General features: G+C 44.1%; 3 protein-coding genes across 6 annotated transcripts; 1 reads left to right on the top strand and 2 right to left on the bottom strand.

Moving 5' to 3' along the window:
* Nucleotides 1-62: 62 nt before the first annotated feature.
* CEP104 (centrosomal protein 104) lies at nucleotides 63-10,370 on the bottom strand. Of its 2 annotated transcripts, XM_015882528.1 has the most exons (22): nucleotides 10,288-10,370; nucleotides 9,389-9,515; nucleotides 8,688-8,861; nucleotides 8,222-8,360; nucleotides 7,670-7,735; nucleotides 7,262-7,338; nucleotides 6,952-7,120; nucleotides 6,588-6,746; nucleotides 5,987-6,241; nucleotides 5,484-5,684; nucleotides 4,793-4,960; nucleotides 4,397-4,570; nucleotides 3,911-4,087; nucleotides 3,624-3,830; nucleotides 3,442-3,525; nucleotides 3,059-3,095; nucleotides 2,836-2,908; nucleotides 2,425-2,533; nucleotides 2,020-2,158; nucleotides 1,817-1,884; nucleotides 1,384-1,474; nucleotides 556-692 (listed from the first exon to the last, which is right to left on the bottom strand). In XM_015882528.1, the coding sequence occupies exons 2-22, from the start codon at nucleotides 9,499-9,501 to the stop codon at nucleotides 556-558; spliced, it is 2,817 nt and encodes a 938-aa protein (XP_015738014.1). In that variant the 5' UTR covers nucleotides 9,502-9,515; nucleotides 10,288-10,370. The 2 variants fall into 2 exon arrangements, with proteins under 2 accessions (XP_015738013.1, XP_015738014.1); XM_015882527.1 differs by lacking the exon at nucleotides 10,288-10,370 and having other exon boundaries at nucleotides 63-692.
* Nucleotides 10,296-13,516, top strand: DFFB (DNA fragmentation factor subunit beta). Of its 3 annotated transcripts, none has more exons than XM_015882594.2 (7): nucleotides 10,296-10,496; nucleotides 10,558-10,684; nucleotides 10,758-10,946; nucleotides 11,435-11,514; nucleotides 11,636-11,809; nucleotides 12,034-12,134; nucleotides 12,423-13,516. In XM_015882594.2, the coding sequence occupies exons 1-7, from the start codon at nucleotides 10,383-10,385 to the stop codon at nucleotides 12,637-12,639; spliced, it is 1,002 nt and encodes a 333-aa protein (XP_015738080.1). In that variant the 5' UTR covers nucleotides 10,296-10,382; the 3' UTR covers nucleotides 12,640-13,516. The 3 variants fall into 3 exon arrangements, with proteins under 3 accessions (XP_015738080.1, XP_032304681.1, XP_032304682.1); XM_032448791.1 differs by having other exon boundaries at nucleotides 10,374-10,496; nucleotides 10,571-10,684; XM_032448790.1 differs by lacking the exon at nucleotides 11,435-11,514 and having other exon boundaries at nucleotides 11,670-11,809.
* Nucleotides 13,517-14,012: 496 nt separating this feature from the next.
* Nucleotides 14,013-16,451, bottom strand: C21H1orf174 (chromosome 21 C1orf174 homolog). The gene is made up of 3 exons (XM_015882611.2): nucleotides 16,318-16,451; nucleotides 15,456-15,938; nucleotides 14,013-15,113 (listed from the first exon to the last, which is right to left on the bottom strand). Exons 1-3 carry the CDS (start codon nucleotides 16,381-16,383, stop codon nucleotides 15,003-15,005), a joined length of 660 nt encoding a protein of 219 aa, XP_015738097.1. The 5' UTR covers nucleotides 16,384-16,451; the 3' UTR covers nucleotides 14,013-15,002.
* Nucleotides 16,452-16,707: the final 256 nt, after the last annotated feature.

The following is a 16,707-nucleotide window of genomic DNA, read 5'->3' as shown; positions in this document are numbered from 1 at the left end:
GAACCTGCAGCTCCACAGAGGAAGGAAGCATGCATATCAAATGTACAAACGTTATGAATATATATGTATATATATATAATATATTTGGAAGAGTTTGAATGTATATAAAGGGTCTCTAGTAGGCAGGATGCACACAAGTGGGTTACAAAATGAGTGTTGTGGATACAAAGCAGCAGCACGGATTCGATCCTTGACAGCATAAATGACAGCACTGAGCTGCCCTCAGCCACTGGGATCCCTGCACACCCTGACACAGCAGCTAAGCTGGATGTGACCACTACAGCAACAGCAAAAGGGGGAGCAAACAGCCCTCATCGCTTTCTTTGCCTGCATTACATCCCCTCTGCTCTTTTCTTTCATTGCACTGACAGGTAAGGATGGATTCTGCCTTATGGAGGTGGTATTTAACCAACTGAACCGCCCTCCCTGCAGTGCTACACACAACCTCAGGTATTCCTATATTAAAGATCTGAGCTGCTCGGAGTTTCTAAACCGCCATCGCTAATGATGTGCCTAATAATTAAACAAGAAATACAAACCACGGTGCTCGTCCTGTCATTGCTTTGTGTGTGTTTTGCCTGAGCTTTTATTCAGGCCTCCTCTCGGCGTTGGGATCTTGCTTCCTATGGAGGGAGGTTGAACTTTGGGTCTTGCAGGACTCGGTTTCTTCAAATATTGGCCTCCTGTTCTGCCTGTGAAGGGATGGCTCAGGTCATTACTCGCTCCTCTGAGCCCCGGGTTGAGCTGCATTCATTGATGGCAGCTGAAGGAGACTAAGGGCTCTGCCCAGGAGCTCAGCATGGCTCTGAAAAGCAGCTACGAGCAAAGCAAAACTCAGGCACAGAAGTTTAACTCTGTCAGTCATTTGAGCGTGGAGGGGATGAAACAGCACTGGGAAAAAAGCCTGAAGGGAAACAAAAGCAGCAAGGAGGAGAATAGTGTTGGTGCTGCAAGCATAGCTTGTTTTCTTAACTTCTGCATTCATCAAGTAAGGGGATTCTGCACGTGCCAAACAAGCAAAGGCAAATTTTCTCTCTGCTGATGTTGAACTTTCACAGCCATGAGCTCTGCCCAGCTCCTGGTTCCCACTAAGAAAGGGAAAGCAGCACACAGCACAAAGTGCTCAACTCATTTTGTACTCAGGATTAGATCAGCGTCCTCTGATTGGACATTCAAAGCCAAAACAGGCTCTCAATTCACCACAGTGGTGGTCAGGAGCCGTCCAGAACTGTAACCACTTACTGTCACTGCTGACTGTTCTATTCATGACCATGCTATTAAGTAGAAGCAAGGCTGCAATGATCCAGCTTTGAGAGCTGAAATACTTTCCCTTAAGCAGCAGCAACACAGCAAAAAAGAACAACCATTACAAAGAAGTCTTACCAGGCTGCATTGGAATAGTTTTATTTATGGTGGGTAACCTTCGTAGATTCATTACACAGCCATCCGCGCCCATGAGGTGTGACTTCCAGGCCTAATACCAGTTATAAAGAAGTGACATTAAGAAACCAGCGAGGTTAACCACACTTCTATTTACCCCCTGCACACACAGTATCTTAAACACAGGAGAAAGGGATACAGTAACAGCTGCAGCATTCAGTGCTACTAAAGAATGTGGGCTGTTAGAACTAGAAAACATGAAAGCACCTTCAAATCAGGGGGTACCTGGGGCTTCTTACAAGAAGAACGTGGGCAGAAGAGCCCAGCAATAACCCAGGGGAGTTCTTAAATCTTTCCATGTCAAGCCATGTTTTAGGAGGACAAAAACTCAGTCCTCGTGATGGAACAAAATCAGACTCGTGTTAAGCATCCTTACCTCCTCTCCAGGAGAAAAGTTGGCATGGCACAATGGGCAATGGTTTGCCACATTTTCAGGCTTGGCAGCTGAAAGGATAATACAAATAGGGCACAGACAGGTTAGCTTAATGATAAGCTAAATAGAAGTGGTCCAACTTGACAGGAAGGGTGTTGGACTGACCTGACTTTTGAAGTTCAGCCTTCCTGTTTAAAACTACTCACCGTTGCAAGTTTTGCTCTTTATATGTTTGGGCAACTCATCCTTTGGAAAGGCTTCGCTGCATCGCTGGCATTTCCCAAAGCTGTCCTTCTTATCACACTCAGTCAACAAATGCTCTGTCAGACTTGCTATTTCTACCACCTGCGGCACAACAAAGATTTGCATTGTACCAAGGCAACAAGGGCAGCATTAAAACCAAGCTTCCTCTGTGCTTTTTGGAAGCTAAATCTCTCTTCTCCAAGTGAGTAATGGAAAAAAAGAATGAACTGGCAATGAGGTTGGTGATGAATTTTATACTACTGCTCTATTCTAAAAACTCTACCCAAAATCACACAGTGCTCAGAATCCACCTGTTGTAGTATTAAATGTCTTGTCACGTTAACAACAGAATAAAAACTGTTCCTGACCTGTTTGCAGTGCTCACATCTGGTTAACATAGGACAGCGCTTCCAGTAATGGAGATCCAGTCCTTCCTCTGTGAAGGATTCATTCCTTTCACCACAAAAAATGCACAGACTGGGGAAGAACCCAAAGAACAAAACAATCAATCAACCAGCCAAACACCATAACACCAATAACACTACACGTGGGAATGGATGATCCCCACAGCAGCTAGTAAGAAAACAAACTCAAAGTAGCGCCATCCAAGTAGTTACAAATCAACATCCAGGACTGCTCGAAATCTGTTAGAAAGGTTTTCTTTTTCACTGTTTAAAAGCCTAAGCTATGAGCTTTGATCTACTGGAGAAATACTATTAGAGTTACTAGCAGGTGATACGAAGTACTTAAGGTGATTAGAAGCTATTAATCTAGCTTACTTATCCAAGTAATTTGCAACAGAGGAATGATCATCTGGAATCTCCACTGCTGCAGGCTGTGGGCTTCTATAACCTGCAAAAAAGAAGATGGAAGTATAACAGATATGTTATCCAGATAACAAAAAGCAACAGATCCAATACCAGATCAATGCAATCTAACACATTAAGCATCTACAGTGCTTCAAGGGCACCTCAACCCTTGATACTACCTGAAATTACCTACCTTGATCTTTTGTCTTCTGGAAATCAGACTCTTTTTCCTATGGAACAAAGAATTTTGTAAGTCAGAAATGTCATTTGTGACTGTGATACTAACCGGGGAGAAAAAGAACAGATTTTTATTTAAGGCTTAGAAGCAGAACCAGCACTTTACAACACCATCAGGCTCTAAAATGGGAAGGATTCCTATTTCTGATTTTGTTACAAACAACAACTCCCCAGCTGTAAAACTCAGGATGAAAATCAGACTGAGAGAGGAGGCTCCCCCTTCCCCCTTCCACATCCCCCAGCTCTCTTACAACTGACATTACTTGTCTCCTTGCAAACTACCTAAGCATGGGACACTTGAGGGAAATGTTTCTAAGTCCAAAACCAAAGCACCCTGACCTTTCCAGCTTGAACTTCTGCTTGTATCTCCTTCAGAGCTGCCAGCTGACTCTCAGCCTCTTCTGTTGCTGCCTTTTTTTGTGCCTGGGAAGAAAATACTCTTCCAATTATGAAAGTTTTTGAACCACCTGCCATATAGGAGAGTCTGCAAAACACCGAGTAGCAGAAATCCCCTCACTTACCCTCATTTCAGCTTCGGAAAGTTTACCATCTATTTTAGTAAATCCATCAAAGAGTGTTTTATAGAGAACGGTCTTGCGAATGCTTGCATCGTCAGGAGGGAGATATTCCAGGATGGCAGCTCTGTGTTTCCTGTACATATCAAAGATAATTCGCAGTGCTACGTCACGAACTTCAAAAACTCTGTGCTCCAAAGCTCCCGTTGCAAACTGAAAAAAAAAAACAGAAATAAACACAAATCCAACAGCAACAGAAAGAGACTCCAAGAGCTGCACGCTCCGACTCCCACCTTCATGACACTGCTGATGGTAAACCCTGAGTCTTCAGTTCCCATCTCTTTCAAGAGGCACTCAACTAATTCCACTCGACTCATGGCCAGATGTGTTGGGGAATTCGGTTTTAACAGCTGAACCAAATGAACTGGAACAATCTGAAGAGGTTTAACTTCGCTCCACAGTGCCATTTCCTGTAGATATACAGACAGTGTGTGTAGGAATGCCACATAATGGAAATAAGCTGCCTTTGCCCTCTTGGGACTGAATTAACTTTCACATAGAATTACTCTTCTAAACTCTATCTTTGTATGCTATTGCTAAGGTGACTTTTACAACGTATACTTCAATTATATACTGACACTCAGCTGCTGCTACGACTCTGCCTCCCGTCCCAGCAGCAAGCTCTGTGCTGACACCCAGCCAGCTCAGATGGTACCCACTGTCAACCTCTGTGACATCCTTAATGCTAACCAAACTGCAATGCAAAGAAGAGCTCAAACCTGAATGAATGTAGCAGCCACAAGGCGAAGGCGGGATGAAGAGTCTCCTGTTCTAGAAAGCAAACCTGGAAGTGTTTTTTCCACACAATGAGAAGTTTCCAGCTTTCCCAGTTTATGTTTTGGTACATATTGTGTGATGATCATTTTTAGAAGTTTCAGGGAAGCTTGAAAAACCTAAAGAAAAAGAAAGAAAGGGTGACAAAAATACCACAGAGAAGAAGCACAGTCACAGTCTGGTATTTAAAATCCCTCTGCCTTAGTTTGAGATTTACTGCTGGGTAATCCCATTCCAACACCAAGTGAGGCCTTGCTGAATTCACCAGGACAGAACAAATGTAACACATGGAACAAATTGCAGGCTGGAGATGTTTCCTTATCACACACGTCACTACTTACTGAAGATACTATGTCTTTTATGGCTTTTCTCACAAGAAAAATAGCAGCCCTCAGCATGTTCTTTAAATCCTCCTTTGGAGTGCTCACTGACATTTCCATCAGCTTCTTATAAACAGCCAGTAATGCATCCTCTCGATATGACCAGCTTTTGGAATATGCTCCAGAGACCTGAAGACAAAACAAGATCATCTTTTAAAAGGTCAGTACTGATGTTTCAATATTTACATGTAGAAACAACCTCAAAAGAACAGATGAACTTAAGGATCAAATCCCCAGACCTTATCCAAAGGAACCTGGCTTTTATTACAAGAGGTGTTTCTGCACTTTGGGCCTCGTAAAACAGGTTAATAGATCATGCTCCAGGAATCACCTGAGACACAGCAATGGATTCTCTCCCTACAAAAGTCCCTTTATAGTAGCAAGTACTCCGGTAGGGGGTGCACCCCAAAGCATACTACCAGGCAATAAACAATTAACAGATTATCAAGTAATCAATCCTAAAAGCCCCAGTGTCATGCCAATGCCAAACCTGGGCATCCCTATATCCACAGTCAGTTTTTAATTTCAGATCTTTAGATAACATCCTTGAACATGTAAAAAACATATCAGTAATTCTCTGTTAATTGAGCAAACACCAAATAAGCTCAAAACAGATCACAACAATCCATGTGTTTATTTAGTTGTTCTTTACCAAAGCTTCTCCAAACACTTCAATGGCAGGGCTGGCCTCCCTCAGTGCCTTCTCACTCAGTGGTTCTGGTTCCCCAGTAACGCCACTTGGAGTATTACTGACGTCCCCCTCAGTCTTCTCTGGCTCAAGGTATCGGATTGTTTCCTCTGAGTATTTATGGATGGCTGGGACAGGTCTCTCATCATAAGGTAAAAATTCAACCTAACAGGGAAAATAAAATCTGCTATTCCAGAAATAACTTAGATGTGAAGTTGTTTCATCGTTAATTGGATCTGCCTCAATTCAATTCACTTTTCCCTTCAAAGCAGTATTGCTTTACAATTAAGTACAGATACTGAAGTTTCCATAGAGATATCAGGAAGAAACAGTGCTTCTAAGTAGTACTTATCTCTAATATGTAGAATACCATCAAACACACACTAATAGACCTTGCTGTTTTTGAAGGCTGAATGCAAGATTACTTGCTCTGGAGATTTCTTTGACAATGGAGGTGCAGTACTTACCTCTTCTTGAGCAAACACTTCCCTGGAGGTTGTGGGATGAGACACAGAGGGAGAAGTAGACTGATGGTGAAAAACAGGCTCAGGAGAAATAGGTTCTGCTGGCTTCTCTTCCAGCAAAGACTCTGCTTTCCACAGCTCTCCCTGTGAAGTCTGCAGTTCTGTGATCTTACAAGTAGGTGAATTTGCAGCCTTAGTGCGCTGAAGACTGTCATCATAAATCACAGCCTCCACAGGCAGTTCAGGTGGCTTTCGAGTCTGAGATTGGGAAAGAAAGGTTAACACTGTACTAAAAGCAGTCATTACATTTACACCTGTGACAGTAAATAATACTCAGTACCTTAAGAATCTATATGTGTGGCTCTGGAATAATGCAAAACATTCAGGAGTCTAAACATTATTTACTTTAAATTTGAATGTAATTTATGGAGAATCAATTGCGTTCATAAAGTTCAAGTCTTTGGCTGGGAAAACCCACAATCCAAAGAAAAAGCTTCTCTGGGTAAATAATTCTCATCCCCTGAATTTATTTGGGTTGCTCAGCCATTTCTATTTACAAAACTCATGTGACAGAGCATCCCGAACCAGGAACAGCTGCACCCACCATCAGCTCTGCATCCAGAAGGTTGTGGAGCTGCAGCTGCTGATACACTTTCAGGCGGTACGCATCCATTTGTTGCTTTTTCTTTTTAGCAAGATCATAATCCTCTTTCTCTACAGCGTAGCGTTTCTCCACCTCGTACCGTCCAAGTCGTTCCCCTACCTGGAAAACATTTTAATTAATTAGCTTGGGATCATGTTATTTCCAAACAAACCACTAACTCAAGTCATCTGAATTGAAAATTACTGTTTTTACAACATACTGGGAGTTGTTACACTTTGTTACACTTCCATGTTAATGCTAGCAATCCTGGATGGATCGCTGGAGTAACTCCTGGCTTCAGAGATGAAGAGTCTTTTGACAATACCTTCTGCAAGTCTGCAATAGCTTGTTTGAGTTTCTTGGCATAATCGTAGCATTCCTGATGGACAGCTTCATGTTTCTTCTCATCTAGCCTGCGTATTATCTGAGCAACTTCAGGATCTTGGTACATGTCAAAAGCCAAATCATCCAGAGGTGAGATGGAGTCAGGCTTCCTGAAGATACAGGAAAAGAGAAATCAATAACATTCAGACTGTGGGTGTTCGTTTCCTTTTCACTAACAGAATACAGAGACTGAGAACTAATTTAGACCAAGAGGATGTTTTGGCAGGGTATAAGCAATAGAATATCGTTACCCTAGGTATGTTCCATCTAAGGCGGGATCATCCGACTTAATTCCTAAGTAGTGGTCTATCAGCTTCTCTCTGGAAGGCTTTGTAGGGAGAAAAAAAGATCTTAATGAGCATTCATCAACAACATGTATGTTCATGATACAAATTTTGACTAATTATAACTGTTTTGGCTCATATTAAAATGTGAGGGATTTTAAGAGAGTGCAAATGTTCCAATTAATTGTCTCAATTTTTGCATCCACAAATGAGGTTCAACTTTTGAGATCCTCCTTACTTCAAAGTTAGATCAAAATCGATATACAGCACCTCTGCTGAAGGATAAAACTACCAGGAGATGCATTCATTATCTCAAGAACCCTGCAACTGAATATGTGCAGCAACAGTAAAAGCATAGGGATGCTTTGCACTTACGTGTTTATTGCTGTCATTACTGTAGTCTGCTGGATCTCCAATAATATTTATAGCTACCAGGGCAACCTGAGAGAGATGTAAAGAAAATGGGAAAGCATATGGTTGTTATTTTTTTCTTACCTTACACAAATTGAAACAGCATGCTTAAATACCCACACCCAATCAGTCGCTAGACAGTTTGTGCTGATATTCCCTCCAAACCTTCACCAGCTGAAAAATCAAGTAGAGATTTACTCCAACTCATCCCTCTCCTATTCATTCCCTGCTTTTACTTAAATGCAGCAAAATGAGTTTCAATATTGTCTACAAACTTACCCTGTCTTCAGCACACAGATTGCTATGCAGGCTAAAACTCAACATGAAAGGCAACAATGGAATGTGCACTTGACCCATTTGCTCTGCATGAGTTGCATGCATTTGGTCATGAATAAAAATAAACTCAGGGGCTTTCATCAGTATTTCAGCTTCTACAAATTCAGGGAGCAGATTTCTATGCCCACTCTGTGCTATTGATACTTCATCCAGCTTACAAAGGGCTGCAATTCATCTTACCTGACTGTACACGTTGTATTTATTGACATAATTCTTATGGAAAATCAGCTTCAGGTACTGGCCAACTGCATCCATATAAACAGATTTTAACTCTCGAGCTTTGAAGCCTGTCTTCTCATTGTCGGAGAGAGGGACATAACTGAGAAGGAAAATGCATCAGTAAGCAGAGGAAACATATAAACACACGGCTGTGTTTTGGTTCCTCAACTAAGCATTTCCATCAGGTTTAAAACTCATAAACGAAACAGCATGCTGTCATTTACAGTGGTGTTCACCTGCATCACGCCTCTTGTAGAAACCAAATAAACCTCACAGGCTCGGTCAGGCCCCACTGCGTTAAGTGTGATTGATTTTAACCCATTGATTTCAACATGGCTGGAGCAGGCCCAGTGTCCCCAGATTGCTTATTATTTCCCTCTAGGCCTTTTATTAAGGTAATCCAACAATTCAGAGCTGTCAGACTCACCCCAGTCTGTGAAACCTCTCTGACTGATAAGGAGCAAAGTATTCAGGCAAGCTTTCGCTGATGAAGAACTCAATTTTGCTGGAGATCATGTACTGGTGAGCAAGCAGCTGCAGCTTTCGTATTCGACATCTCTCCACCAACTGCAGAACAATTTCTTGTGGATACTGACAGAGTCTGAAAGGACACACAGTTTTGAGCCACCTTTTTAAAGATCACTTGGTTTCCAACTTGAATAACATTTAATCATGCAACTTTGTAAAGCTCTTATAGTTTGCCATTGTTAAAATATCATAAAAACAAAGAGTAGAAACATTTTTCACTTTAATGCACGCGTGTGTCTGTTAAAAGTGCACTGCTGTTGTGGTTTAACATAGCAGCCTGTCAGTCACTATGAAGGAAAACGACTGTTCCAGCTGAAACTAAAACAACTACATACACCCAGAAGATGTATTGAGAAGACTGTAGTTTTAATTCCAAGCCAACGCAGTTGCAAATTGTTAATATGACCTTTCAGTGTAACCAAGGCTATTTTTCTCCTGCAGAATAAGGCCTCCACAGGGTTAAAAGTAACTTAGATGCTTTGGTTTAATAACCAGTTTGGTCTAGCATGCATTAAACTAGTCTGAAAACACATGCTGCATCTCCCACTCAATGTAAACTCAGTGCTGTAGGATTAAGCACGTTGCTCTCACTTGCAGTACCTTGGTGATCGCCATCCGTTCACTGTTGGTGCGTGGACCATCAGCTCTTTTGCACTGAAGCCATCTTCGTGCCCCGATGAGCTGACGACTATAAAGCCAATCTTGTGTGGCATCCTGCAGAGGCGAGCTATACAAAACAACCATGTTTCAAACTTAAGCTAATCCTTAGGAGGGCAATAAAACAACACCGAAACACTGCAGTCCAAGAATTCTGTACCGTGGTCCATTAATTCAGCAGCTGCCGACTGTAAATCTGAATTTATTTAATGCTAGCACCATAAACTGTACCATTTTCTTTTATGTTTTATCAGGGCTTAGTGAAGTGAGGGCTTGGTTAACTTGGACAGCAAGATCAACTGTGTTAAAAGGCAGAACCCCAATTATTTGTGGGCTCCTTCCAAGTCCAGAAGGTCTAAATCTAACACACGAATGGTGATGAGCACAGAAGCTTCTCCTTGCTCCACTTGCCCAGCTGCAAAACCTTCAGAGCAACGTGACATCCCTCCCCATAGGTCTGGAAGGAAATAATCATTACAGTAACAACAAGAACAGAATCAACTTAAGCAGGAGTCACCCAGTGACGTTTCACAGCCATGCACGTCCCCAGGCCACAGCCAAACACACACACACAGCAGGAGCTGTGAGGGCAGCACATCGATCCCCATTGCGATGTTAAGCAATTACTTTCCGCCCTTCCCTCAGCAGGAGGCCTTGGGAGGGCAGCGCCCCGCAGGCCTCAGAGAAGCCAGCTCGGGAAAACGGCCCCTACCGAGCCATGAGCCGCCACGTAGGGGACCTGGATACTGGGATGGCTTAACACAGCTTTTCAAAGGGAGCTTTGAGAGCAGAGAGAAGCAAAATGGAGCGACCCGGCCGAGCCGGGCCTACACCGCACTCACCTCAGCGCGGCTCCATCGCTTGTCACCTTAGCAACAGCGTGAGCGCCGCCACGCATGCGCAGCACCCACCGCAGGGAGGCGGGAGAGCGGCTGTCATGGCGGCTCCCCTCAGGCCGTTCCGCCTCCGCCGCCCCGGCAGCGCGCAGAAGTTCGGGGCTGCGGCCGGGAGCCTGCGTGGGTTACTGCGGAAAGGATGCCGGCTGCTGCAGGTGTGGGACGGGGGGACACGGGTTGTGGGTTGTTGTGGGTCTCGTGTGACCGTCCGGGCAGCTCCCGTTGGCAGGGAGCCGGCTGTGCCTCTACGAGGACGGGACGGAGCTGAGCGAGCCGTTCTTCCGCACGTTATCGCCGCACACGGAGCTGGTGCTGCTGCGGCCCGGGGAGAGCTGGACGGGATGTGAGTGACAGGGGCGCGGTGATACGGGATGATAAAGGCTGATAAAGGCTCCTAAAGGCCGCTCCGTGTGCAGGCTGCGGGGACGTGGAGCGGTTCCTGGTCGCACTGTGCAGCCGCACGGACGCGGTGGTGGAGGCCGCACGGCGGCTGCTGCAGGACGAGCGGGCGCCCCGCAGGCAGAAGCTGCTGGCGGATCTTATACACAACATGAGCGGGGACAGCGCTGCAGAGCGACGGGATGAGGACGGGAAGTGGTTCGAAGGTGTGTGTGCTTCGTGAGTGTGTACTGATAAGAGCCTGGCCTTGTCCTCATGCCCTTCTGATATCTATAAGCACTCACATCCCCTCTTGGCCGCCTTCTCCCCATCGTTCTCATCCTTTCCAGGCCCCCCCTCTGCTGGGTGTCCCACAGATCCCACTGCCTTGACCAGAGGAGCCCAGAACTGGGCACAGTGTTCCACACACAAAGAGCACGACAATGCTATTTGATAGAGCAAATCCTCAGCTACAAAACGCTGCTTTTCTACACACTCATCACTATTAGCTGTGTGTTTCCACTGGTGATAAACAGCCTGTTTGCTACCTGACACATCAACCCTGCTCTCACAGTAGATGCTCTGTGTGGTTCTGTTAAGCCCAGCAATAAAATAAAGCCTGTATGCTGAGTTTGTGAGCAAAAGCCATAGGTACACGTCGAAGAAGATGCACAGAATTGGAAGTACTGTACTAAATGAAGCTGCTTCTCTTTAGGTCTAGAATCTCGTTTTAAGAACAAATCAAGTTATATGCGGTACAGCTGTGAAAGCAGGATACGGAGCTACATGAAGGAGGTAAAAGTGATTACATGTACACTAAGCACACACAAATGTATGTTTAAGTACAAGCATGGTACTTGCATTAGAGACCTGCTCCAGACACCAAGGAGTGACTGTACTTCTGTTTTTCTTTTAGGTTAGTAATTTTATCTCAAATGTTCATCCTACAGCAAGAGATGCGTATAGAAGGATACTTGAGCTGATGTCGGATAAACTGAAGTCTGTGAGATATAACGGCAGCTACTTTGACAGGACAGAGGAGGAGGCAGCGGTGCGGCTGTGCACAAAGGAGGGATGGTTCTCTTGTCAGGTAGGTTCAGCCCTGCCCCAAAGCAGTCTCGGTTCTAACAAGCAGCACTGACAACATTAGAGGGGGGAGATGGTGACTTCAGTGCTTGCATAGAGAAGAGCTGAGTTTTGGCAACATTATCACCTGTGTGTGGTTGTAGTGAGATGGAGCTGCATCAGTTCAGGACTGGGACTGAGCTGGGATGATGAACAACGTGCCTTTCATCGCAGCCACCTTTTTTACAGGGCCCTTTTGACAGAGATGACTGCCCATGTAAGCATTCTATCAACCCCTATACGAACAGGGAAAGCAGAATCCTCTTCAGCACCTGGAATCTCGATCACATGTATGTATAATGCATGTATAAATCCAGATTTACCTGCTCAGATTTTGTTTGTATGGGAATTTACCCCTTTCCACCATGTTATCCTTTATGAAGGATATCCTCGTGTCCCTCTTTCCAGGCATTGTGCATTTCTGAAGCAAAGCTAAATTGATTCCTTCCTAAAACCATTTTAAACCCAGTTATGGTGAGAGAATGCAACTTCTGCCTTGCTTTAAAAGGAAGATGGAGGCATATTGTTAAGAAAGCAGATTTTGATGGCAATATTGTTTTCTCTTTTGCATTCTGCAGAATAGAAAAGAAACGCAGCGTTGTCCCAGAGCTGGCAGAAGCTGTCAAAACACGAGATGGAAGAGAAGTGAACTGGGAGTACTTCTATCAGCTATTGTTTACAGTGGATAATCTAAAGCTTGTCCATATTGCTTGCCATAAGAAAACCAATCATAATCTCAGCTGTGACAAAACTAAGATTTACAGAAAAAGGAAGCAAAGCCGTGAGATTTCATAGCGCTCCCTTTGGAAGCAACTGCTGGTTTTGGTTTCTTTCCATTTCAAAATCATGTAAGATGGTATAATGTTTAAATAGCTCTTGTTTCTTAAACAAAACCTTACTTAGCTGGTCTCTTCTGCAAGGACTTCTTCCTTTATCACCTCCAGTGCATTCATTGAACTGCAATCTCACAAAGCATGCGCTCAGATCGTGCCTCCTTCTCCCACCTCAGATGACACTGCTGAGTGTGATAATCTGACTCATAGCTGCAATGTGCAAAATAGAGGCCAGAAGCTGACACTGATGATACCTTATGATTTCTTGCTTGCTGTGATAAATGTAGGTGCAAAATGCACAGTGCAGAAACTGAACTTACACAGAACGTTTCTTATAAATTAAGTAGATTAATACTGCTCTGAACGTTAAGCCAAACAAAGAATACTTCAGGGTAATTATTCTGTGCCTTTACCAGGAAGACAGGCGCTGTATTGCAGACAGGCCAAATGATTCAGTGGCAGAGCTGCTGGCTCTTCTATATGAAGACACCTGCACTCATCTGTGACCATTCAATCTACTGTTGCATAGATGCAAGTCTTCTAGAAGGATGCTTCACTGCATCTCTGCTTTTACCACCCTTGTGCTCTGTCATCTTTCCCACTGATTTGCTTCACCTTTCAGTCTCTGCCTCTCTAGATTTTGCTTTCTTGAAGCAATACATAAAGTCTTATACCATAATGTTTGCAGAATGCTGGTGCTGTAAAACACAACCTACCTCCGAGGTAACAAAATACACATAGATCATTCTTTATTCTGTTTCTAAATACCAGCTGATAGCTACTGAACTCTCAGGGATGAGTATTTTTTAAATCAAAAAATAAAAGTAACATCACTGCCACCTTTCTGTGTGTGTGTGTGTGTGGAGGTAGAGGTGCTGAGTAGTCAACATAGGTATAATATAGCATGACCAATACAGACCAGAAAGACTTAGCATAGGAAAAAGTGCTTATCAATTAAGTAGTGGGTAGTTAGCAGACATCATCATCATTTACCTCTAGGAAAGTTCTGGGTGTTTACTTTGGTTGCTGGTTTTGGTTTTGTTTTGCATTTTTCTCCCCAGTTTCTTCCTATCACTGGTTCTCTTTCTTATCAGATCAATTCATCTAGTTCAGACAAGATTATTATTAAGACAGTATTGCTGTGTGAGTCCTGACTTGCTAGGGCTTGGAAATGCAGGAGCTTTGCTACAGACAGTGCTAATTAAAGCAGTAAATTCAATTCCTTTCCCAAACATTTCAACGTGAAAATAAGCAAATGCATTTTTAGTATGGAGTTTCAGCACCATTGGATTGATCCTGATCATCTCACTGAATATACATCAACAGTAAGAGAAGTGAAAATGCACATTCTGGTGTTTTGGTATTGGGGAAGGGACTGCAATAAAGATGTGACAACAAGCATTGTGCTGTCAGCATGGCACATTTCCTACTAACACCATTTTACACTGAGTGTGTGTAAAGAGACTGCCTAGGAAAAAAAAAAGTCAGCTAATAAGGAATTAAGGGAGAGCTGGGAGAACTGCTTTTAGATGGAGTTGTGATGAAAACCACGTATACACCAAAATAGGAAGGTTTTTTTTTGCAGTGTTACAAACTTAAGAGTAAAAAGGAGCCAAGAACTGGCACTGACAGAAACAATACATCAACTGGAGTGGGAATTTGAATAAATTAACATGTCATGCATATACAATTTGTTTGGCTTCAGATTTTTGAATGTTCAACATACTGTAGCTGTAGAAATTAATATTGATTTAAACCATCTGCTGATTATATTTTCTCTGTATTTTTAGAAATACTTTCTTCTGTGTTTATAATAATAAATATCTGGGAGCTTCTTGCAGAATCACACTTTCAAAGTACTATCACCAACACTGCATGAGTTAGCAGTTCGTGAGGTTGCTCATGTAAAAATGCAGGCCAGAAGGAACAGATTTGAAGGACTGACCCATATCTACTTGGCCACCACTACTTGTTTGTCTACCAGTTAAAGTCCTACTGAGAGATTCTGTTCTGCCTTTTTCACTGCCAATGTATTTGTGAAACTTCTATTCACAACCTTTGGAAGTCAGTTGAAAACACTGAACAATCTGCATTATAGAGCTATTAAAAGGGCAATGCTTACAGCTGACGTGGTGGAAGATGGAATTCAGTCAAACTCTGCCCCAGAAAACTGAGGGGGAATACTGTATCTGCCAACTCTAGAAACAGACTCTAGCCATTCTCTAAGAAAATGCAAATACTGACACGTCATGCCAGTGATACAGCCTACCACCATCGCTCTGGTAGGAAGACAAGGAAAAGTTTCCTGTGTTTTACAGTTTGCTGCTAGAGAACATCCTCGTCGTCCTCCTCCTCATCTTCCTTGGCGATGAAATGCAGCCTTCTGTATTCCCGCCTGCTCATTGTTGTGCTCGGGAGAACAGCTGCTAGCTCATCCTTGAAGAAAAAGATGAAATGATGAAGTGAAGTTGCTGCAGATGGCAAACCTCCCCCATCTCCAGCAGTTCCCATTCTTCCCCAGTCTCATACATGAGGCATTAACACACACACATCTGAATAAACCTTTACAGAGTGCAGAGGGGAGCCTGTCTGAACCAGCTCATGGTCCAAGTGAGGGCTGTTGTTCTCTCTGCAGTCAAAAAGGATGCAGAGGAGATAAAGTCCTCCACAAGTGAATCCTCACTGCTCCCACTAAACACAACATTCATTAAATGGATAAAAGATGAAGGCATCAGGTGTCCAAATGTATATAATATTAAAGGCAGACTCAACCTTTACCTGCATAAAGTCAATGTTTCCAAAGAACCGATCCAGTGGCATCGGCTGGTTACTGTCTTCATCCAAGAAAGCACTGTTATCTAGTTCTGTTAGTTTCTTAGGGACGTCTCCATCCTTCAAGCAGTTCCCTTCCAAAATCAAGCTCTCACAGCTGTTCTCCTCCCTGCAGGCACGATCTTGCAGATCCTCATTGCTTTCTGTTTTTGAAGGTGCACTACTTGCTTTTGCCGCATGTGGCTTTGAAGAAACATCACCTTCCTTCTCCTGTTTTTCTCCACCGGTCTCTGGAATTCTTTCACTTTTTTCCAGCTGAATTTCGTGGTGATCTGTACCTTTTGATGGTGAGCCCTCAGCAGGTGTTTTAGATGCAGGAGGGTTCTCACTCTCACACATACAGCCTTCCAGTCCTGACTTCACCCGACTGTTTCTTTCACATTTTAGCCTCTTGGAGGGCCGTCTGCCAACTGCTTTGTGTGAAGAAGCCTGTTAGAAAAACAAAGAGAAGCACATGAAGTTCAAAAGCACCCGAACACAGCAGCAACCAGCTCGTGTGGCATGAAACTCCATGCGAGAAACCTCCTGAGCTGTAGCACCAAGCACAGCCACTATGGGAAAAGATTATTTCCCCATAAATAATAAAAGATAAAATAAATAAAAGAGCATTTAGGAGGAAAAGAAAGGCCCAAATAGAGCACCCCCACGATGGGTGCCAGGCGGAGGACATCACCGCTGGCCGCTTCCCCATCGCTCCAGGCCTGCCCCCTGCCACCACAACGGCACAGCACAGCCTCCACAGCCCGTTCCCTCCCCAGTCACCCCATGTTCCCTCCGGTCCATGGTATCAGCCCGGCTCGGCCCTCACCTGCCGGCTCCCCCCGTCTCCTTTTCCGCTACCCGCCCCGGCTCGGCCCTTCCCGCCCGCCGCCATCTTGGGGAGGAGCAGCGTCCCGGCCAGGTCCGAGCCCGGCGCTGCGGGCCGCCCTTCACCACAGGAGGGGCGGAGAGATGCCTTGGGGTGCTAGGCCCATCGCGGTGTTAAACCGCCTTCAGTGGAAATAAAATAAAATAAATGTGTATGTAGGCTGTGTATGTGATAAACACTTCGGGTCTTTTGCTTCCCAGCGCCTTCTTTTTGAAAGCTTTGCTTCTAAGATGTGCATTGGGAAGTCGTTATCCCTTCCCCACAGCCCTCAGGGAAGGAATGGTGCAGATAGCCAGCAGATAACATTGCCATTGCACATCCTGGCCTGGA

This window comes from Coturnix japonica, chromosome 21, assembly GCF_001577835.2.
Source record: "Coturnix japonica isolate 7356 chromosome 21, Coturnix japonica 2.1, whole genome shotgun sequence".
In the NCBI taxonomy this organism is placed as follows: Eukaryota; Metazoa; Chordata; class Aves; order Galliformes; family Phasianidae; genus Coturnix; species Coturnix japonica.
Note: the sequence above shows the minus strand (reverse complement) of the source record. Positions and strands in the feature narration are given on the sequence as shown.